Below are 22868 nucleotides of genomic sequence, written 5' to 3'. Positions count from 1 at the left end.
ATGTTCCCATGGTTAGGAGCTTAATGTTCCCATGGTTAGGAGCTTAATGTTCCCATGGTTAGGAGCTTAATGTTCCCATGGTTAGGAGCTTAATGTTCCCATGGTTAGGAGCTTAATGTTCCCATGGTTAGGAGCTTCCAGTGGCAGTTAGCAGTGCACTACTTTACTCCTTCTGCTCCAATCAGAGTTGCTGGTGCATGCGTTAAGCTTTGCCTCTGCTAAGTGCTTAACCAATAAGGAGGGGGGACTACGATGGGGGGTAGCCAATCAGACCTTATGACATTATTGAAATAATACCAAAGAAAAGACATTCAGTTACTTACTAAATGTGAATCACTTTTAACAGGCCATAACTATTAACATTGGTTTAATCAATGACTTACTACTTTTAATCAACACACTGACATTATGTCCTCATCATAATCTAACAGAATCATTATCACATCAATGCATATCCATAAACAAACATGAAGTCTTAACGAATAACAATAATGTGTTACACTGATGACCCAATATTGATGTATAAGCTAGACTGTACTATAATCTTCCAGTGGTATTGTACCAGTTTTACTGAGACATAGAGGGCTTTACTCCAGTCCTGTGTGTGTGTGTGTGTGTTAACCGGGATCTGACTGACTGTTACTAGGGCTAACGCTACCATGTCGTCTACCTGGTGAGGATGGAAACCCCGGCTTCCCCGGAATACCTGGAAGACTAGGTAACATTTAGACTTCATCACCATGGCAACACTTCCTGTTTTGTAATTTGACTATTTTTCACACAGAAGTTGGCAATGTCTCTGTGTGTGTGTGTGTGTGTGTGTAGGTCCCAAGGGCGAGCCAGGTTTCCCTGGTGGTCCCGGTCGGCCCGGTTTTGACGGAGGGAAGGGAGAGAGAGGAGACCCAGGTTACGGGGGCCAGCCTGGGCCACAAGGTAAAAACACAGCTATTGTTGCCCATCCTCTTTGACAATATCACCATTCACCGCTCTTTTCCTTTCCAACATGATCATCTACTAACCATCTACTGATAATTTACTGATCATCTACTGACCATCTTCTAACCATCTACTGACCATCTTCTAACCATCTACTGACCATCAACTAACCATCTACTGACCCTCTACTGACCATCCACTGACCGTCCACTGACCATCCACTGACCACTGATATCTATGGTCCATTGTTGATATTGATAGTATATGACTTCTGGTTAGACTGGCTCCTGTAATTGCTGCCAATTATTGACAATAAATATTTGCTGAATTAAAATGACTGAACTTTTTTATGACCCACTGAGTCTTTTGATTTCTGCCAACAACGAATGGCCTTTAGTGTCTGCTAAATGGCATAAATAATAGTGAAAGTAAAGATGTATGGAACTGAACCAGCTCTATCCTCATCCTCCCTCCCAGGTTTCCCTGGCCCCAGAGGAGATGCGGGGGGCCCAGGTTTCCCAGGCGAGGGTCGTCCAGGGGCCCCAGGGAAGAACGGGCTCCCGGGGCGGCCGGGGGAGAAGGGCCGGCTAGGGGAGGTGCTGGGGTCCTCAACAGGGCTCCCTGGAACACCTGGGTTCCCAGGAGGACCAGGAGACAAGGGAGAGCCAGGAGCATCAGGACTTCCCGGAGGATCAGGTGGGTCTCAGCATGATAACTACCTAATCATCTAATGAATATCCCTTCAGGAACCAATAAAATATCTATGTAGCCAGCCATCTATCTATCTGTCTGTCTGTATCAGGTTTAAAGGTAAGACCCAGATGCAGACAACGTCGAATTAACAACAGTTTAGTAATCCAACAGGGGCAGGCAATAGACAGGTCAAGGGCAGGCAGGGGTCAGTAAACCAGAGGTGGGGCAAAGGTACAGGACGGCAGGCAGGCTCAGTCAGAGTGGTCAGGCACGCGGGCTCAGAGTCAAGACAGGCAAGGGTCAAAACCAGGAGGGCGAGAAAAAGAGACTGGGGAAAAGCAGGAGCTGAGACAAAAAACGCTGGTTGACTTGACAAACAAGACGAAGTGCCACAGACAGACAGAGAACACAGGTAGAAATACCCAGGGGATAATGGGGAAGATGGGCGACACCTGGAGGGGGGTGGAGACAATCACAAAGACAGGTGAAACAGATCAGGGTGTAACAGTTAGTCTGTCTGTCTGTCTGTCTGTCTGTCTGTCTGTCTGTCTGTCTGTCTGTCTGTCTGTCTGTGAAAACGCTTTAAACTACCTACAACTTCTAAGGTTTAGTGAAGTCTTCATAAAGCCTTTAAAATGCCCACATAGATGCTTCACATATTATTTAGTGGGGATGTTTCTATGTGGCTCTGTCTATCTGTGCTGTATGTTCCTGTGGGCCCTGCTGTATCTTACCCTGTGTCCCGTATTATCCCAGGTTTTGATGGTCGGTCGGGCATTCCCGGAGCTAAGGGTGAGCGCGGTACGGATGGCTACCCCGGAACTCTAGGTCTTCCTGGACTTCCTGGAGACAGAGGCAATGGATTTCCCGGTCCTGCTGGACCATCCGGAAGCAAAGGATTACCCGGATCTCCAGGTGAGAGTCGGAACTCAGAACGCTGACTAATTGAAACCCACTAGGAATTTGGTTCAGAATTTAGGGAATGTTTGGGAATGTTGTCATTAATTCATTGAATCCATTTATTCCAGCTCCCAGATATCTCCTACTTGTTGTTTTTCCTTTTAGCCCACAGAGAGAACACACACAGAGACTCCCTCCTCCTTTTAGCCCACAGAGAAAACACACAGAGACTCTCCTCCTTTTAGCCCACAGAGAAAACACACAGAGACTCTCCTCCTTTTAGCCCACAGAGAAAACACACACAGAGAGACTCCCTCCTTTTAGCCCACAGAGAAAACACACAGAGACTCTCCTCCTTTTAGCCCACAGAGAAAACACACAGAGACTCTCTCCTCCTTCATGCCTGTGTTGATTGTGAATGCTCCCCACCAATCCTCTCCTTTATTAGATATGTTCTCTCTATTTCCTGACCTTTAGTTTGTTTGCCTGTAAATCCACTGGTTGCCTGTTTGTGATCTCCATCACCAAAAGCATCTCTTCTCACCCTATTTCTCTCTTCACCATCATCTCCATCCATCCTATCATCCCTCCATCCCTCTCTTTTTGGTGTTGGGTCTCTCCCTAGGCTGTGAAGGTGAGCTACTCCCTTCCCTTCATGCCTCCATCCCTCACTCCATCTCAGACCAGTTCTCCATCTCAGAACAACCCCACTCGCCCTCTCTGCCCATCTCACCACCTCTCAATGCTCCTTTGGAATTCCACATTTTAGAACAACCTGCTTCTAGAACTAGCGACTGATCTAAACCCAGAACATTTGAGTCCAAAGAAAGATATGGATTTTTTAAAAAGTTTTAAACCCTAACTAAACTTAACTAAAGCAGGTGTGTGTGTCGCTGTAACATTGATAAGCTTGTGTGAACCCTTGACCCCATCTTAGCTATCCAACCCACTCACCTCAAACTTCAAGCCTAGAAGCCTGTTCTAGAAACTTCTAGAAGACAGCAACCATAGAAGCATGTTCTAGAAACTTCTAGCAGACAGCAACCATAGAAGCATGTTCTAGAAACTTCTAGAAGACAGCAACCATAGAAGCCTGTTCTAGAAACCTCTAGAAGACAGCAACCATAGAAGGCTTTCTAGAGTGTATTTGTTATGTGTTTGAGCTATCTAATTTTACTCTGGAATTGCACTTGAGTGTACAGTATATTTTATCATAAACATTGGCAGGATCATTTTTCATCCCTTGATAAGATATTTTACTGGTTACATTCAAATATGTTAACCAGAGGTAATACTTTATACCCATGTGCTCATACTGTATGTTTCATTCTGAATTGTCAAAATCCTTTTAATTGTAATTTTGATAGTGCATATTACAATAGTACTGCTCATGGACAGCAAGGTAAGTTGTGTTTCTGACAGTACAATAAAGGTAAGTTGTGTTTCTGACAGCATGGGTAAATTATATACAATGTTATATTAATGTAATGTTTCTATATTTGTATTTATCAGCATTTCTCCCTCCCTTTTTGAATTTCATTGAATGTACTCCTTTGATTCCCAGAGGAAAGTGTTATGCCTGACTGTGTCCTCTCGATCCCCACCCAGGCTACCCCGGTTTAAAAGGAGCCAGAGGTGACGCGGGCTTCCCAGGCCCAACTGGGAGGAAGGGGCAACCAGGACAACCAGGAGGGGATGGATCATCAGGACTCAGGGGCCTTCCGGGACCACCGGGCCCCGGGGGAAGAAACGGCATCCCTGGGGGACCAGGAAGGAAGGGTAAGAGGGGGGGGATACTTATTATCAATTAAAGATCCATAGCTAACTTCCTATAGCCTTAATAGCCGTACATTCTCTATTATAGCCATACGTGAGGTAGGGGAAAAATCGTCAACACACATCTACAGCTAGTTACAGTAACTTCCTGGTCAGGGTAAATGACTGTCTATTCAGTGTACTACTTTTGATCAGATGGGACTTTCTAGAGATAAGCAGGACCTGTACACACTATTCCTCCATCTTTATTTGGCAAAAACAGTTACCTACGCTTTGATTCAAAAGTAGATCTTCGTCAGATCCACTATAGGCATTTTTAAACATCTTTGTTTTCCCGCTCACAGGCGAGAGCGGTTACCCTGGACTGGCGGGTTTCCCCGGAATGCCAGGTAACCCTGGAAGACCCGGTGGACCAGGAGGTAAAGGAGCTCCGGGGTTCTCAGGAAAAGACGGCCTGCCCGGTGTCTTCGGAGCGCCAGGACCTAAAGGTACAGGATTGGGAATGACAGAATCGATGGAATGATGGGAAGAGAGTGGATAGGGTGTAGATGATCATTCTGGTCTGATGTAATGAATAGTCTTAACAGTTCATCATTCTGGTCTGTTGTAATGAATAGTCTGACAGTCCATCATTCTGGTCTGATGTAATGAATAGTCTGACAGTTCATCATTCTGGTCTGATGTAATGAATAGTCTGACAGTTCATCATTCTGGTCTGATGTAATGAATAGTCTGACAGTTCATCATTCTGGTCTGATGTAATGAATAGTCTGACAGTTCATCATTCTGGTCTGATGTAATGAATTGTCTGACAGTTCATCATTCTGGTCTGATGTAATGAATAGTCTGACAGTTCATCATTCTGGTCTGATGTAATGAACAGTCTGACAGTTCATCATTCTGGTCTGATGTAATGAAAAGTCTAACAGTTCATCATTCTGGTCTGACATGATGAAAAGTCTTACAGTGCATTTGTTTTGGTTTAGTTTCATGTTTTTTTATTGATTTGGGCTTAGTTAAACCCTAAGGCGTAGAGACACTAACTGTATGAGGTACAGATATAATCTGAATGACGTGGCTTCTCTGTCTTTGCGTGCGTGTGCGTGTGTGTGTGTGCACGTGCGTGTGTGTGTGATCCAGGTGACGAAGGTTACCGTGGTCTCCCTGGCCCACCCGCTCTGCCCCCCAGAATAGATTACCTGGAGAAGGGACAGAGGGGCGACAACGGTGCCAACGGACTACCCGGTTTCCCTGGACCTAGAGGTAGGTGGTAGGCTACAAATCTAAATCGTTAGCCATTTTGTGCCAAATGTATGTCATCAACAAGCTCCTACAGTCACCATTTTGTACTAAATGCTCTTCACCAACAAGCTCCTACATCTGCCATTTTGTACCTCCCTGTCCCAAGGTGACAAGGGTTTCCCAGGCCAGCCTGGTCGTCAGGGTTTGCCCGGACTGCCTGGTTATGCTGACAGGGCTAAAGGAGAACCAGGACTTCCCGGTCTCCCCGGACGCCCAGCCGGTCCAGGCTACCCAGGCCCTAAAGGATCTCCCGGTATCATCGGCTTCCCTGGCATGCCTGGACCAAGGGTAGGCACATACACCACCATAGAAAGAGTTGAACAGTGACACTGTGGGCAGTAAACAGAAGTGGCAGTTGATGTTAAACTGAGTTTGACATATTTAGAAGTAACAGTTGATGTTATGCTGAGTTTGATATATTTAGAAGTAACAGTTGATGTTATGCTGAGTTTGACATCTTTAGAAGTACTGTAGCAGTTGATGTTAAACTGAGTTTGACATATTTAGAAGTAACAGTTGATGTTATGCTGAGTTTGACATATTTAGAAGTACTGTAACAGTTGATGTTAAACTGAGTTTGACATATTTACAAGTAACAGTTGATGTTATGCTGAGTTTGACATATTTACAAGTAACAGTTGATGTTATGCTGAGTTTGACATCTTTAGAAGTACTGTAGCAGTTGATGTTAAACTGAGTTTGACATCTTTAGAAGTACTGTAACAGTTGATGTTAAACTGAGTTTGACATATTTAGAAGTACTGTAGCAGTTGATGTTATACTGAGTTTGACATATTTAGAAGTACTGTAGCAGTTGATGTTATACTGAGTTTGACATATTTAGAAGTAACAGTTGATGTTATACTGAGTTTGACATATTTAGAAGTAACAGTTGATGTTATACTGAGTTTGACATATTTAGAAGTAACAGTTGATGTTATGCTGAGTTTGACATATTTAGAAGTACTGTAGCAGTTGATGTTATACTGAGTTTGACATATTTAGAAGTAGCAGTTGATGTTATACTGAGTTTGAAATATGTGACCCTCCACGTGGATTCAGTCCTATGTAGCAAAAATTTAAATGGTGTTTTTTTTACATTGGATAAATGTAGAGACTGCAGTTGAGGAACAATGGGAAAGTAATTCTACCTGAAAGTTAATAAATGTGTAATCCCACTTTTGAGAAAATGGCCCTTGAATGTTTTGCTACACCTACTGTAGTGCTCTTCTTTGTCTATACCCATTCATCATCGTTCACACCTTCTTAAGCCTTAGCCACACCCATTTCTTCAATAATTCACATGTGAGGCCATGTGCTAAACAGAGTGAGTATCCTAATCTGAGTTTAGTGCAGGTCATGTTGTTCTTCACATTATCGTCTCTGGTAAACACACACTAAATGTATTTTTTGTCACATGCACACGATACAGGTGTAAACGGTACAGTGAAATGGTTACTTGCAATATCATAAACCGAAAATGTCAGGATACGTTTTTTCATATTTTATAATTATTAGATGACGCTTACCCAGACACACTTGTCTAAATTGATGGGTCATGTGAAAGAAATGTTATAACATCTAGCTAAGTGGACGGGTCACTATTTTCTAGACATGTAAACATGTTCATGAAATACAATAGATCGACGTAATCTTCCCCAGACACAGCTGGCTAATTTGAGGGGTCATGTAATCATCTGGCGAAGTGGAGTCAAAGATTTTTTATAACTAAACCAAGATAGACCACACAGCCTGTTGTTTCAAATTGGAATGAATGAGTCATAGTGGGCAGAACAAGTAAGGAGGTGGGCAGAGCCAGGCATGAGCTAGCGAGATCCTATTGGCGCGTTCTAGCACACATTTGCATAGTTCCATTAGATAACGCCTACTCTATGATAAAGTGAGCATGTGCAATAACTAAATTTGCCTTTGCACCCCTTCTAAACAAAGCACATTTTTTCAACTTTGGTAAAGGGTAACATCTAGAAAACTTAGTCCACTCTGTTCGTAACAGATTATAGTTTTGGGAACAGAAAACTGTATTGAGATCAAAGGTTTCATCAATGAGAAAAGGTGCAGAATGTCGGCCAAAATCCATCTCGTTCTATCTTCACCCACTGCCGGCCACTGGGCTTCCTCTCACTACCATATTTGGTAGTGACTGGAAACGCCATGCGAATGCTTCACATTTATACATCCGATGAAATATCTGTCCCATTGTTCTATTTGTGGTGGAATCTTCTGTTTAGACATGTAGCTAGCTAAACAATGAACCGGCATAATCCCAATTCATACTACTACAAATACAAACATTGTCATAGCTGTAGTATAAATCTGCAGGTAGCTAAATCTAACCAACTAGGTTCAATGTTAGCTAGCTAACATTGTGCTATAACTAGAGATGCAAATGGTTTTCTGATTTTAACAATATTACTACACAAATCATACATGTAACATTAGCTAGAGAAGTAGTTCTTGATGGCTAATGTTATATCTTTCAAAAACGCTGCACCATTTCTGCTTAAAAATGCATTTTAATAAAAATAAAAATGCCTCTTGGGAAGTAGTGACGTGTGACATGCGCCTAGCTCCCTGAAACGGTCACATATTTAGAAGTGTCCGTTGATGTTGCTGTTTTTTTCCGTAGGGTGACGATGGCAGGCCTGGCTTCCCTGGTAACCCCGGAGTCCCTGGTCAGCCAGGTGCTAAAGGTGAGTGGCCGTCACCTGTCTGTCGTATACCTACCTGTGCACCGCATGTCTTCTTACTGTATCTGTGATGCTCTCTTCTCTGTACCATTCTCTTAAAGTCTGAAGGGTTGGGAAAGGTTCGTAAGAAAGCATTTCCCTGTACAGTCTACACCAGCTGTATTCGGCGCATGTGATAAATACAATTTTATTTGATTTCATGGTCTCTTCTCTGTGCCATTCTCTTAACTGTCGTCTCTTCCCTGTGCTGGTCTCTTCCCTGTGCTGGTCTCTTCCCTGTGATGGTCTCTTTCCTGTGATGGTCTCTTCCCTGTGATGGTCTCTTCCCTGTGCTAATCTCTTCCCTGTGCTGGTCTCTTCCCTGTGCTAATCTCTTCCCTGTGATGGTCTCTTCCCTGTGATGGTCTCTTCCCTGTGATGGTCTCTTCCCTGTGATGGTCTCTTCCAGGGGATTGTCTCTTCCCTGTGCTGGTCTCTTCCCTGTGATGGTCTCTTCCCTGTGCTGGTCTCTTCCCTGTGCTAATCTCTTCCCTGTGATGGTCTCTTCCCTGTGATGGTCTCCTCCCTGTGCTGGTCTCTTCCCTGTGATGGTCTCTTCCCTGTGCTAATCTCTTCCCTGTGATGCTCTCTTCCCTGTGATGGTCTCTTCCCTGTGATGGTCTCTTCCCTGTGATGGTCTCTTCCCTGTGCTAATCTCTTCCCTGTGATGGTCTCTTCCCTGTGATGGTCTCTTCCCTGTGATGGTCTCTTCCCTGTGCTAATCTCTTCCCTGTGCTAATCTCTTCCCTGTGCTAATCTCTTCCCTGTGCTAATCTCTTCCCTGTGCTAATCTCTTCCCTGTGCTAATCTCTTCCCTGTACCTTTCTTTTTTCATTATTTTTTGGGGGGAGGGGGGGTAGATCAACTTTAATTTTGCAGATAGATTGTAGCTTCAATCAATGTAATTGTCTGCATAATTTCCAATCCCCCATAAGTTTTTGTAAATATACCACCCCTCTCCTAATTGGAGTAAACTAATTGACAACAACACTTAGGCTTCTACTTTCAGTTTATACATACTATATAAATTCTACGGACACAGTATATTTTTACAATAGTTCTATTTTGTTCGTTTTTAGTCCCACCCTTCAGCTCCATTCAACCCCTCATCTGTCTGAACACCATCCCGTTTTGATTTCTATTTGCCATTTATTTTTCAACTGTGCTGTGATGTTTCACAAAAGTTCTGAACTTTTCTATTCCCATAGTTTCTACAGATTGTAAATTAAAGATAAACATTTTTGCTAAGAGTATTATTATATTATTGATTGATTGACTATGACTTTTTAAATCACCCAGTAGTGCTATCTGCAGAGTTAGCTTCAGGGAAATGTTGCAATTCTTCAGACATTCTTGAACCTGTGACCAAAAACAAGCTATATGTGGACAGTACCAAAATAAATTATGTAATGATTCTGTCTCTTCGTAGCAAAATCTGCAGAGCTGAGATTGTTGTGTCCCCCATGTGTTTTGAATAATAATTGAAATGGAAAAACTCTTGTGTATCAGTTCATAAAACATGTGCCATGGAGTCGGTACATTGAAAATCTCTTCCCAACTATTTTGCAATCTATATGACACAGCCGTAATTTTTTTGGTACTTAAATGAAACTGGTATATTTTTTTATTTATCACAATTTTCTTTAGCCAATTTTGGTCTTTAATGCAGTGCTGACAGACAAGTTCCTTACTTTTCCTCCTTCCACTTGCCTCTCCCATTTTTGCAGTAATGCTGCAATTAGTTGGTTGTAATTTTGAGTAGAGCAGACATTTCCATATATTTGTGTTAGCTGCATGTGTGACGTAACTCTACCAGTCCTATTTATGATATCATTTACAAAGATTATACCTTTTTTTTAAACATTATTTCCAAAAATATAGTTTTTTAAAATCATTTAGTATATTTGAGTTTAACCATAATATTTGTTGCAATATTTATTCTGCCTTTTCTGGTGGATTAAACTGAAATTGCAACCAACTTTCTATGGCTTGGTTTACCTGTATCTTGTCAGTGTAAAGGTTTTGTATTGGTTAAGTTCTTACCTGTACCTTGTCAGTGTAAAGGTTTTGTATTGGTTAAGTTCTTACCTGTATCTTGTCAATGTAAAGGTTTTGTATTGGTTAAATTATTACCTGTATCTGTATGGTCCTCAGGGGAGAGAGGTGACTCGTCCGGCTACCCCGGAAGTCCCGGAGCTAAAGGTGAGTCCGGAACCCCCGGTTACCCAGGTGGCCAAGGTGCTAATGGCGCCCCCGGCGACAACGGTTTCCCAGGGGGCCCTGGGTTCAGCGGACAGAAGGGAGCACCGGGAGTTCCTGGAAGACCCGGACTCTTGGGTGAGTAGTAGTGATGATGATGTCACAGGACGTGATGTCATAAATGTCACACAGATGAATCATGTCACAGGGAAGTGCTATTTAAACAATTTAGAAAAGGTGGAATAAGAGAAGAAAAAAATTATATATATATATATATTAACCCCCCCATCCTCATTCATCATTTTCTATGTTCCTGGTTATGTTTTTTGGGGTCCCCCCCCCCCCTCCTCTCAGGTACCCCTGGTTTCACTGGGGCTAAGGGTCTGAACGGATACCCAGGGGGAAGAGGTCTCGACGGGACGACTGGCCGCCCCGGCTCCCCTGGATCATCTGGAGAAAAAGGTTTGTCGGACACCCACACACACACACAAACACAGAAATACGCCCACGCACACTCAAACACACACATTACAGTTTGTAATACAACATCATTGTCCTGAGTGAAAATCTTTCTTTCTCTTATTTAACTGACATGGCCTCTGACAATGTCATAACTTCAGTACAATGTCCTTTATTGGTGTCGATGTTATAATGCAATAATCATGTTCTTTCTCAAGGTCTGCCGGGATCTCCTGGTCTTGATGGACTCAACGGACTGGCTGGACCGAAGGGTATACCAGGAACCCCGGGTTATAGTGAGGAGGGTCGCCCCGGCACCCCTGGAGCGGCCGGTCTGAAGGGAGAGAGGGGATCCTCCATCCCAGGACCCCCGGGATACAACGCGGAGAAGGGAGCGAGAGGAGAGTCAGGTGAGAAAGATTCATCAATTAATCAAATTCATTTTATAGAGAAAGATCAATCAATCAAATACATTTTATAATGAAAGATCAATCAATACAATTTATTTTATAGAGAAAGATTAATCAATCAATACAATTTATTTTATAGCCCTTTTTACATCAGCAGTTGTCACAAAGTGCTTTCTAGATACCCCACCTAAAACCCCAAAGAGCAAGCAATGCAGAGGAAAAAGCACAGATGAGCAGAGATGAGTCATCTTGATGAGTCACATGATGACCTTGGCTTTAACTCTCAGGACAAAGTATACCAGCAGTCTCCACCATACGCTTTTTCCTAAACTCCCCTTCAGCAAAAAGCTTGTTATGCTTTGCGCTTTTATGTGCCACTACGTAGCTTGCCTTAGTTACGGAAGTCTTGAGTAGAGCATCGTTTTTTAAAGTTTGGCTTTTAAGTTTGTGGCAAGTTTTGAGGCCTTCCTTGCCTTTTCCTGAGAGGACAGATTACTAGCGTAGTTAGCATGCTTACTTGAAAAATGACGATTGAGATTATATTCCTTAAAAACGGCAACACTTTCTTGGCATATCAGACATACCGCCTTATGTCCAATATTAGTTTTTAAAAAAGTGTTTTGCTGTGGATTCTTCTTTAAACACACGACATTCAGAGACCACTTTTCTCATTTTCGCAGCACTCATTTTTCACGTCAAAAGTCGTCAAGCAATGAAGTGGCTGTGATGACTGAGCGCATTCTGAATCTGACTGTAGACCCAAATACAGAGCGCGCTGCCAGGCTACAGCACCATCTATTGGGGGTTGTTTATATATCATGGAATGAGTCATTTTAGGCCGAAAATCGAAACTCAAATATAATCATATTTAACACATTTAAAAAATGTCTCGTGGGCCAGATTGAAGTGCCCGGCAGGCCCGATACGGACCGCAGTCTGTACTTTGCCCCCCCCCGCCCTAACCGCTAGACTTACCTGTAATACTGCACTCACTACATTTGACCAGAAAAAAAGCAGACAGTGAGACGTGTGTGTGTGTGTGTGTGTGGATGACCTTAACTCTTGTTTGGTTGTCAGGGGGTCCTGGTATGACAGGCTTCCCAGGTCTGCCTGGTCGTCGTGGGGAGACAATCGGCTCCAATATCCCTGGACCTCTGGGAGACCCAGGCCTGCCCGGACTCGATGGAGAAGGAGGTAGTTTAACCCTTTATTTAGCCTTTTATAAAACGATAGATTATATTCCTCTGTCTCACTTTCCTGCTCCTTCTTCCATCTCCTTCTACTCCTCCCTTCTTCTCCTCCTTTCTACTTCTCCCTCTCATCTCCTTGTCCTCCCTCCATCTAAGTCCAGCTCTAACCACTCTCTGTCTGTAGCTAGTTTACTGCGTGTTAAATGGTTAACATCTCACTATCTGTTCCTCCTGGGTTTCCTCTTCTCCTTCCTCCTCTCCATTTCTCCTCTGTCATCTATCCTTCTCTTCCCTCCATCTAAATCCAAAACTCTGTAGACCTCTATAATGTAGCTAGTTTACTTGTGTGTTAACTGTTTATGGTGGGTTCCTCCAGGTTACGGTGGTCCTCCAGGCCCCCCAGGCCCACCGGGGCCCAGTACGGCCCAGGGAGACAGAGGTGACGCTGGGCTACCTGGCTTCCCCGGTACCCCTGGGAGACGTGGAGATCCTGGAGGTCCCGGTGGCCCAGGAAGGGAAGGCAGCCCTGGATTCAATGGTACAGGGATGACTCTTGTTTGTTGACCACTCAATGTAATATCAACCAGAATGTGACGTTGATCTGACGTCTGGATTCAAAGGTACAGAGATGATTATGTTGATCTGAAACATGTACAATTTGTTGGAGGGGCTCGTCGGTCGACCACTCAATCAATTATCAACCAGAATCGGATGTTGATCTGAGGTCTTTGCCCAGTGGTTGATGTACCATACCTTGTCGGATGTTGTTGTTGTGTTGCCTAGGAGAGAGAGGCGACTCTGGGTACAGTGGAGTGTCAGGAACCAAAGGCTACCCTGGAGATCCAGGATATTACGGAGGGAAAGGACCCAAAGGAAGGAAAGGTGAGAGACGTATCCTTGTAACACTGACCTGAACACATAACACTGGTCATTGTCAATTTGATCAATTATGTTATAGAAGATTTAGCTTGAGTCATTTTCTCTCTCTTTCTCCTTCTCTATCGCTCTCATCTCTCATCTATCTCTCTCTCCCTGTCTCTCTCTCATCTCTCTTTCTTCCACCTCCTCCTGTCTCTCTCTCTTCATCCCTCCATCTCCATCTTTCTGATCATGTGTGCGTTTGCTTCCTCCACACACATCTCGCTCGCTCTAGGTTCTTCTGGTCGTAAGGGGGCCCCAGGTATAACTTTACCCCCCTCGAACTTCCAGACTCCCTACGGAGAAGTGGGAGGCCCTGGGCTCAACGGCGCTCCAGGGGCCATGGGAGAACCAGGCAATCCTGGCATTCCAGGCAGAGGGGGTGAGTAACCTACTAGGAACAGCCTGGCCTACTAAGCAAAGGTCGTGAGTAAAGTGGCCTACTGGACTGGATTGAAGAAAACGTGATTTGTACCCACCAAAGTTTAGATTGGAATCCACACTGAACTCATTTTACTTGCTTCAAAACAGTTGTGATGGATTCAGTTAGTGTGGAGTCAAGGCTAACCAAAGTTACCCTTAGTTACCCCTGATCTAGGTTCAGTTAAACCCTCATCCAATCTTAACCTTAACCATAAGGTAGTTAAACCTAATACTGTCCTTAGATCAGTGTTCTAAGTGTATCTTCCGCCTTTGTTCCAGGTCCTAAAGGAAGGCCCGGTGCGGTGGGGAAGCTGGGGAGGAACGGAGGGTCAGGTCTGAATGGACCTCTGGGAGACCCTGGTTCTCCTGGTTTCCCTGGACCTTCCGGATCACAAGGTATGAGTGTACGTGTGTGTGGGTGTGTATGTCTATCTGTGTGTACATATGTGTGTGTGTGTGTGTGTGTGTGTGTGTGTGTGTGTGTGTGTGTGTGTGTGTGTGTGTGTGTGTGTACGTGTTTAACTATACTTGTGGGGACTAGCAGTCAGTAGAGGTGTGTGGGTAAACCACTGAGGAAGCCAAGCCAATAAAAAATCCATATAACATCCTATGTTGTGATAATTGTGTTGTTTGCTCTATAACCCGTTAGTTCATACGCCACTGTGATGTACAATAAGGCAGAGACAACAAAAAGACAACAGTGGCGGAATAAATTCAACTACACGTACATTTGTTTCTTCACAAAACCGGAGAGCAGCATTTGTCCGGTGAAGTCCACAAACCCAATATTGCATGTAACAAACAGCTGTATAACCTGCAACACAGTCGAACAAGTTAATGTTTTCAACAGTTTACTAAACAACTAGTGATTTAGAACCACAGAGTTACAGCAAGTCAACACAAAGACAACAGGAGGACTGCCTCTGTTATTCCAGCACCATTTACACTGAAAAATGTAAACATCATCAAATCAACAAGGCTATAGATGCTTGGTTTAATACACTGAAAACAAACAAAGTTATATGCGTGCGTGCGCATGAGAGAAAGGGAGATGTCGATACATGTACATTCTTACAATGCTCTATAACCGCAACATAATGCATTATAGCTAGAGGTACTTAAGAGTTACCCAACATTTTAACATGTAGTACTCCTCTCCTATCCTCTTCTCTCTCTTCTTCCCCCTCCTCTCTCCTTTCCTCTTACCCCTCTCTACTCTCCTTCCTCTCCTCTTCCCCCCTCTCTCCTCTCCTCTTCCCCCCCTTCCTCTCCTCTCTCTTCTCTTCTCTTCTCCTCTTCTCCTTTTCCACTCTCCTCTCCTCACCTTTTCCCCTCTCTCCTCTTCCTCCCTCTCCTCTCTTCCCCCCTCTCTCCTCTTCCCCCCTCTCCTTTTGTAACTCCTCTCCTCTTCCCCCCTCCTCTCTCCTCTCCTTCTTCTCCTCTCTCCCTCAGGTCTGCCTGGTAAGCCTGGTCTGCAGGGTCCCCCCGGCAGTGTGGCCCGCAGCAGGAGTGTTGGTTTCACCCTGGTGAAACACAGTCAGAACAACCAGGTACCCATGTGTCCCCAGGGCATGTCCCGGCTCTGGGAGGGATACAGTCTGCTGTACGTAGAGGGGCAGGAGAAGGCACACAACCAGGACCTCGGTGAGTCTCTCTCTCACACACACACACACACACACACACACACACACACACACACACACACACATGATTCAGGCAGGCAGAGAGACTTACACATTTTGCAGAAAGCTAATCTTTATATCCCTCCCTCTCAATCTCCCCCCTCTCTCCTCTCTCTCCCCTCTTTCCTCTCTATCCCCTCTCCCCCAGGTATGGCGGGCTCCTGCCTCCCCCGTTTCAGCACTGTCCCCTTCCTCTACTGCACGCCCAACGAGATCTGTTACTACGCCAGCCGCAACGACAAGTCCTATTGGCTGTCCACCACTGCGCCCATCCCCATGATGCCGGTGGGAGAGGAGGCCATCAGCCAGTACATCAGCAGGTGCTCCGTGTGCGAGGCCATGTCCCAGGCTGTGGCCGTCCACTCCCAGGACCTCACCATCCCCACCTGCCCTGCTGGCTGGAGGTCCCTCTGGATCGGGTACTCCTTCCTCATGGTGAGTGAAATAGGGATTAAAGCCAGATTCAATCCACGGTGCATTGTAGAACACTGTTGACAGTGCGCCTTTCAAAGGCAATATTCCCACATTCTCAGAGATCACATTCATGGTAAACGCTGAAGATCTCGGCTCAATCGTAAATGACCTTTAAATATCAAGCATGGTACAGTGTGCCTCGGATTGAATCCCGGACAATATTTGTAACTAAAATGTAAAGTTATTTCAATACACAATAACCCCAGTCTAAACCACCATAGTGAAACTAACAGCCAGGACTTGACTGGGCCTCTCCCTCTCTCTTTCCCCCCCATACAGCACACAGCTGCCGGGGCTGAGGGCGGAGGCCAGTCCCTTGTTTCACCCGGGTCCTGTCTGGAAGACTTCCGTGCAACTCCCTTCATCGAGTGTAACGGGGCTAAGGGCACCTGCCACTTCTTTGCCAACAAGTACAGCTTCTGGCTGACCACGGTGGAGCCTAGTCGGGAGTTCAACCCCCCTCCGATGGACACACTGAAGGGAGGCAACCAACTGAGCAGAGTCAGTCGCTGTCAGGTCTGCAGTAAGATCTTGTAGCCGGGAGAAGAGTCGAAGATGGAGAGATAGAGAGAAGAAATGGAAAACAGAGAGACTGAAACAACAAAGGAGGGGGTGATGATTACTTACAGAAAGAAAAAGAGAGAGGTAAAAAAAAAAACATTCCCCCTTAAAAACATTTTGGGACCAAATGACTGACTGAATTTAAGCACCCTCCCCTGCTTCATCCCAGGATCTCACTTGGGGTGTAAAGGTGTCCTGAAGGGCCGACGAGGGCACTTCTGTGGGTTTATGATGCGCGAATATCGATGTTAGAAAGAGGGGGATGGATATAGAACGAGAGAGAGAGAGAGAGAGGTGGGGTCTTGGTTTTGATTGCTCTGCACTAGGATATCACTGACAGTGTTGCTATAGCTACTGCATTGTTGTATATGTGTCTTTATTTGGGTTTTTTCTCATTACTATGGTTACGTGGTCTGAAAACATTCGCGGCTACTTAGTGCAACCGCAAACCAACCCTTTGGACCACACTGAACCGGTTCCCCTTCCTGGCTGTGTCCCAAATGGTCCCCTATTCCCTATATAGTACACTACTTATGGCTTGGGCTCCATAGGCCTCTGGTCACAAGTAGTGTACAATATAGGGTTCCATTTGGGACAGATACCTTCTCTACCATAACAACAACAACTACAGTCATAAACCTGAGAGACCTGCTATACTGTACATACCTATTTACTGCTAGCCAACCACTTTTATACTCACACACACACCGATGATATCTTTGATGTCTGAGATACAGTAAGACTCTATTATTACCAATATGTCCTTTTTTTTATGTTACCCTACTCCGGGACTCAACTTGACAACAGTTTGGAAAAAGGCACTTTTAAAATACTAGAATGATTGGCATAGATAGTGAGGCAACATCATCCAATGACGAATCACTTGAACAAAAACAATAGGTCATAAGAGACCATGTATGTCAATGTATTGCACTGATGTGAATTCCAATAATGGGTAAGATATAAATGTCAGTCAGTCTGTAACAGTCAGTCTGTAACATTTGACTTGTCAATCAAATGTGTGCCTTTTCAGTTTAGCTACAGCGACGGATGGTGAAGATTTAGGTTCTCACCAACACCACAGAAACAAACCTATCAGCTCCTCGATTCACTGCTGGCACACAAATGATCAACAACAAACGCACATGATTATTATGATTATTATGATTATTATGATTATTATGATTATTATGGTTATTTAATCTCACTCCACACTTTCTGTTTCCGCCCACAGTGAGATCCTGATAGTTGTGTTAATGGGTGGGACTTGTAATGCAAATGTACTGTAACTGCCACAGAGCGGAGAGGATACCACAAGAGCGTTGGGCCAGTAACCGAAACGTTGCTGGTTCGAATCCCTAGCTGATTAGGTGACAAATCTGCTGATGTGCCCTTGAGCAAGGCACTTAACCCTAACTGCTCCTGTAAGTCACTCTGGATGAGAGCGTCTGCTAAATTAGTTAAAATGTCAAATTAAAGTTGCTTAATGGCACTTACATTTGCCCAAGACAAAAACAAATGTTCGGGGAAACAGATATAGAGTACTGCTACTTCACTACAACTCTCTCGCTGACTGGAATGGGTGACCAAGCTGATAGTACGATGCACCAAATTGTACTGATTTAAAACCGTCATATTCTGCAGGGTTTCACTCACTCTTCTCACCTCGCTAGCCTATCTACTCTCCATATTTTGTGACCAAAATGTAAAAAAAATAAAAATAAAAACCAACCATGCTCAAGCCAAAACATACAAGTATGCAATAATCGCTTGGAAGGAATCACAAACTAACAACACACACACTCTTCGTTACACCGTAACCAAACCTGTCGCGCGCGTGCGCCATCGTGCGCAATTGATTTTGTTCCCCTACACCAAACGCGATCATGACATGCAGTTTAAAATATCAAAACAAACTCTGAACCAATTGTATTAATTTGGGGACAGGTCGAAAAGCGTTAAACATTTATGGCAATTTAGCTAGCTAGCTTGCTGTTGCTAGCTAATTTGTCCTGGGATATAAACGTTGAGTTGTTATTTTACCTGAAATGCACAAGGTCCTCTACTCCACCAATTAATCCACACATAAAACAATCAATCAAATAGTTTCTTGTCATCTCTCCTCCTTCCTGGGGTGGTTAGAGCGTTGGGCCAGTAACCAAAAGGTTGCTAGGTCGAATCCCCGACCTGACAAGGTAAAAATCTGTCGTTCTGCCCCTGAACAAGGCAGTTAACCCACTGTTTCTAGGCCGTCATTGTAAATAAGAATTTGTTCTTAACTGACTTGCCTAGTTAAATAACATTTAAAAAAATGTTTAAATCCAGGCTTTTTCTTCTTTGGACTTTACTTTAGCGTTACCACGACGACCGACCAAACTCAGTTAATCTTTCAATCACCCATGTGGGTATAACAAATGAGGAGATGGCACGTGGGTATCTGCTTCTATAAACCAATAAGGAGATGGGAGAGGCAATAATTGAATAACATGTATGTGTACATTTATTTTGCAACGCTCGTGCACACGACACGAGTGGTGTAGTCAGCATGTTAGAATGTTTGTTATTGTACAGAAGCTTACTATACATTTTATCAACGTTGTTCTGGTAGTCCCTATCTGCTGTCCTCAGCCTGTCTTGTCAATGGCCACGTTCCAGAGCTGACTACAATAGGTTTCAGAGCCGACTACATTAGGTTCCAGAGCTGACTACATTAGGTTCCAGAGCCGACTACATTAGGTTCCAGAGCCGACTACATTAGGTTCCAGAGCTGACTACATTAGGTTCCAGAGCTGACTACATTAGGTTCCAGAGCTAACTACATTAGGTTTCAGAGCTGACTACATTAGGTTTCAGAGCCGACTACATTAGGTTTCAGAGCCGACTACATTAGGTTTCAGAGCCGACTACATTAGGTTTCAGAGCCAACTACATTAGGTTCCAGAGCTGACTACATTAGGTTCCAGAGCTGACTACATTAGGTTCCAGAGCCGACTACATTAGGTTCCAGAGCAGACTACATTAGGTTCCAGAGCTAACTACATTAGGTTCCAGAGCTGACTACATTAGGTTCCAGAGCTGACTACATTAGGTTCCAGAGCTGACTACATTAGGTTTCAGAGCTGACTACATTAGGTTCCAGAGCTAACTACATTAGGTTTCAGAGCTGACTACATTAGGTTTCAGAGCTGACTACATTACAGACGCCTACCAGATCTCACAAAACCTGAATAGGTGATTAACATATCAGCTGATCACATTCTATGATCTAGCAATCTGATTGATGCCTAACTGCGCAGTCGATGAGGTGGCTCACAACCATTGGTTGGTGGTTGATGCAATGCAACACCTGCAATGTAGGTGGCCTGGAACGCGGCCGTTGTCGCTGAATTTATGTTAAAGGTACTGGGTGATTTAAATTGTAACCACTATGACCACTATGTCTATCACATATGCCCATCTCTCGTTGGTAGCCCTGAGTACATTCTTTGTCCTCATTTGTTATTGTTTTGTCTGTAATCTAGATTATAATTATTTTTACTTCACAGTATGTATCCCCTGTTTCAAAGGTTATTTACAAATACATTTTGTGGAAGCTGGTCTGTGCATTCGATGATAGGAACGGACGTTTTTTTTAGGATATGTTTTTATATGGAAATACATACAGTACTTCTATGATTATTTTTGAATGACACAAAAGGATAAAACACACATTTTTATTGTCGCTCTTTTGACACTGTCCTCTGATGTTAAATAAATTCCACCATCTTAAAAGGAATTTTGAGAAAACCTGAAGATTATTTTTTTTCCATACAAATCCACATTTTACATGTATAACAGAAACATACGTAAGTGCCTACAATGATTATGCAGTTGTGCTACATTTTCCTCAAAGAGGATAAACAACAGAATTGAATGAGTCTGAAATGTGTGTTCTTGTTTTCACACTGAAATAAAGTATTACAATTTAATCAGATTAAAAAGAGTGATTAAGATTATGTGAGAACAATGTAACTAAATTATAGACTACAAATAAAATGTTATTGGTCACATACACATATTTAGCAGATGTTATTGTGGGTGTAGTGAAATGCTTGTGTATCTACTGTAGCTCCAACAATGCATTAGTATCTTAACAATTCACAACAATACACAAATCTACGGCCTCCCGGGTGGCTCAGTGGTCTAAGGCACTGCATTGCAGTGCTAGCTGTGCCACCAGAGACTCTGGGTTTGAGCCCAGGCTCTGTCTCAGCCGTCCGCGACCGGGAGGCTCATGGGGCAGCGCACAGTTGGCCTAGCGTTGTCCAGGTTAGGGAGGGTTTGGTCGGCAGGGATATCCTTGTCTCATTGTGCACTAGCGACTCCTGTGGTGGGCTGGGTGCAGTGTGCGCTGACCAGGTCGCAAGGTGTACGATGTTTCCTCTGACACATTGGTGCGGCTGGCTTCTGGGTTGGATGCGAGCTGTGTTAAGAAGCAGTGCATCTGGTTGGGTTGTGTTTCGAGTCCGTGTGGGAGTTGTAGCGATGAGACAAGACAGTAACTACTAACAATTGGATACCATGAAATTGGAGAGAAAAAGGGGGTAAAAAAAAAAACACTAAAGTAAAAGAATGGAATTAAGAAATATATAAATATTAGATTGAGCAATGTTGGAGTGGCATTGATTAAAATATAATTTAATACAGTATATACATATGAGATGAGTAAAGCAGGATGTAAAAATTATTAAAGATTCCATGTCTATGTATATAGGGCTGCAGCTTCTAAGGTGCAGGGTCGTGTAACCGGGTGGAAGCCGGCTAAGGATGGATATTTAACAGTCTGATGGCCTTAAGACAGAAGCTGTTTTTCAGTCTCTCGGTCCCAGCTTTGATGCACCTGTACTGACCTCACCTTCTGGATGATAGCGGGGTGAACAGGCTTTGGCTCAGGGGGTTGATGTCCTTGATTATCTTTTTTGCCTTCCTGTGACATCATGTGCTGTACTGTAGGTGTCCTGGAGGGCAGGCAGTGTGCCCCCGGTGATGCGTTGGGCAGACCTCTGGAGAGCCCTCGGTTGCGGGTGGTGCAGTTGCCGTACCAGGCGATGAGACAGCCCAACAGGATGCTCTCAATTGTGCATCTGTAAAAGTTTGTGAGGGTTTTAGGGGCCAAGCCAAATTTCTTCAGCCTCCTGAAGTTGAAGAGGCACTGTTGCGCCTTCTTCACCACACTGTCTGTATGGGTGGACCATTTCAGATCGTCAGTGATGTGTACGCCGAGGAACTTGAAACTGTCCACCTTCTCTACTGCCGTCCCGTCGATGTGTATAGGGGCGTGCTCCCTCTGCGGTTTCCTGAAGTCCATGATCAGCTCCTTTGTTTAGTTAACGTTGAATGAGAGGTTATTTTCCTGGCACCACTCCACCAGGGCCCTCACCTCCTCCCTGCAGGCTGTCTCGTCATTGTTTGTAATCAGGCCTACTACTGTTGTGTCGCCTGCAAACTTGATGATTGAGTTGGAGGCATGCGTGGCCACGCAGTCATGGGTGAACAAGGAGTACAGGAGGGGGCTGAGCACGCACCCTTGTGGGGCCCGGTGTTGAGGATCAAGAAAGTGGAGGTGTTGTTTCCTACCTTCACCACCTGGGGGCGGCCTGTCAAGAAGTCCGGGGCCCAGTTGCACAGGGCAGGGTTCAGACCCAGGGCCCCGAGCTTAATGATGAGCTCGCCAGACTATTTACATTGACCCCCCTGCCCAGTTGTTTTGTACACTGCTGCTACTCTGTTTATTATCTATGCATAGTCACTTCACCCCTACTTACATGTACAAATTACCTCGACTAATCTGTACCCCTTGTATATAACCTCATTATTGTTATTTTATTGTGTTACTTTTTATTATTTTTGTACTTTATTTGGTAAGTATTTTCTTAACTCTTTCTTGAACTTCACTGTTGGTTAAGGGCTTGTAAGTAAACATTTCACGGTAAAGTCTACACATGTTGTATTCGGTGCATGTGACAAATAAAGTTTGATTTTATGTACTATGGTGTTGAATGCTGAGCTATAGTCAATGAACAGGATTCTTACATAGGTATTCCTCTTCTCCGGATGGTATAGGGAATTGTGCAGTGCGATGGCGATTGCATCGTCTGTGGACCTATTGGGGCGGTAAGCAAATTGAAGTGGGTCTAGGGTATCAGGTAGGGTAGAGGT

The 22868-nt window shown here is 44.2% G+C and overlaps 1 protein-coding gene and 1 long non-coding RNA gene across 2 annotated transcripts in view; both read left to right on the top strand.

Moving 5' to 3' along the window:
- The window catches only part of LOC115194641 (collagen alpha-6(IV) chain), a gene marked incomplete in the record, with an annotated part of 90988 nt that extends 72614 nt beyond the window's left edge, over positions 1-18374 (top strand). Inside the window, 20 exon segments of the mRNA XM_029754497.1 lie at positions 647-718; positions 826-933; positions 1414-1632; positions 2386-2544; positions 4138-4308; positions 4650-4793; positions 5446-5568; positions 5714-5895; positions 8255-8318; positions 10509-10691; positions 10908-11015; positions 11231-11422; positions 12500-12616; positions 12989-13150; positions 13396-13494; positions 13766-13912; positions 14233-14349; positions 15406-15597; positions 15784-16070; positions 16389-18374. Of these exon segments, the coding sequence (XP_029610357.1) occupies positions 647-718; positions 826-933; positions 1414-1632; positions 2386-2544; positions 4138-4308; positions 4650-4793; positions 5446-5568; positions 5714-5895; positions 8255-8318; positions 10509-10691; positions 10908-11015; positions 11231-11422; positions 12500-12616; positions 12989-13150; positions 13396-13494; positions 13766-13912; positions 14233-14349; positions 15406-15597; positions 15784-16070; positions 16389-16646 (3104 nt within the window).
- Positions 18375-18898: 524 nt separating this feature from the next.
- On the top strand, positions 18899-20721 carry LOC115194640 (uncharacterized). Its single transcript, XR_003878423.1, has 2 exons — positions 18899-19318; positions 19363-20721. It is a non-coding gene; the product is annotated as an uncharacterized LOC115194640 (long non-coding RNA).
- Positions 20722-22868: the final 2147 nt, after the last annotated feature.

Source organism: Salmo trutta, chromosome 5 (assembly GCF_901001165.1).
Source record: "Salmo trutta chromosome 5, fSalTru1.1, whole genome shotgun sequence".
NCBI classification, from domain to species: domain Eukaryota; kingdom Metazoa; phylum Chordata; class Actinopteri; order Salmoniformes; family Salmonidae; genus Salmo; species Salmo trutta.
This window is presented reverse-complemented; position numbering and strand designations above follow the sequence as displayed.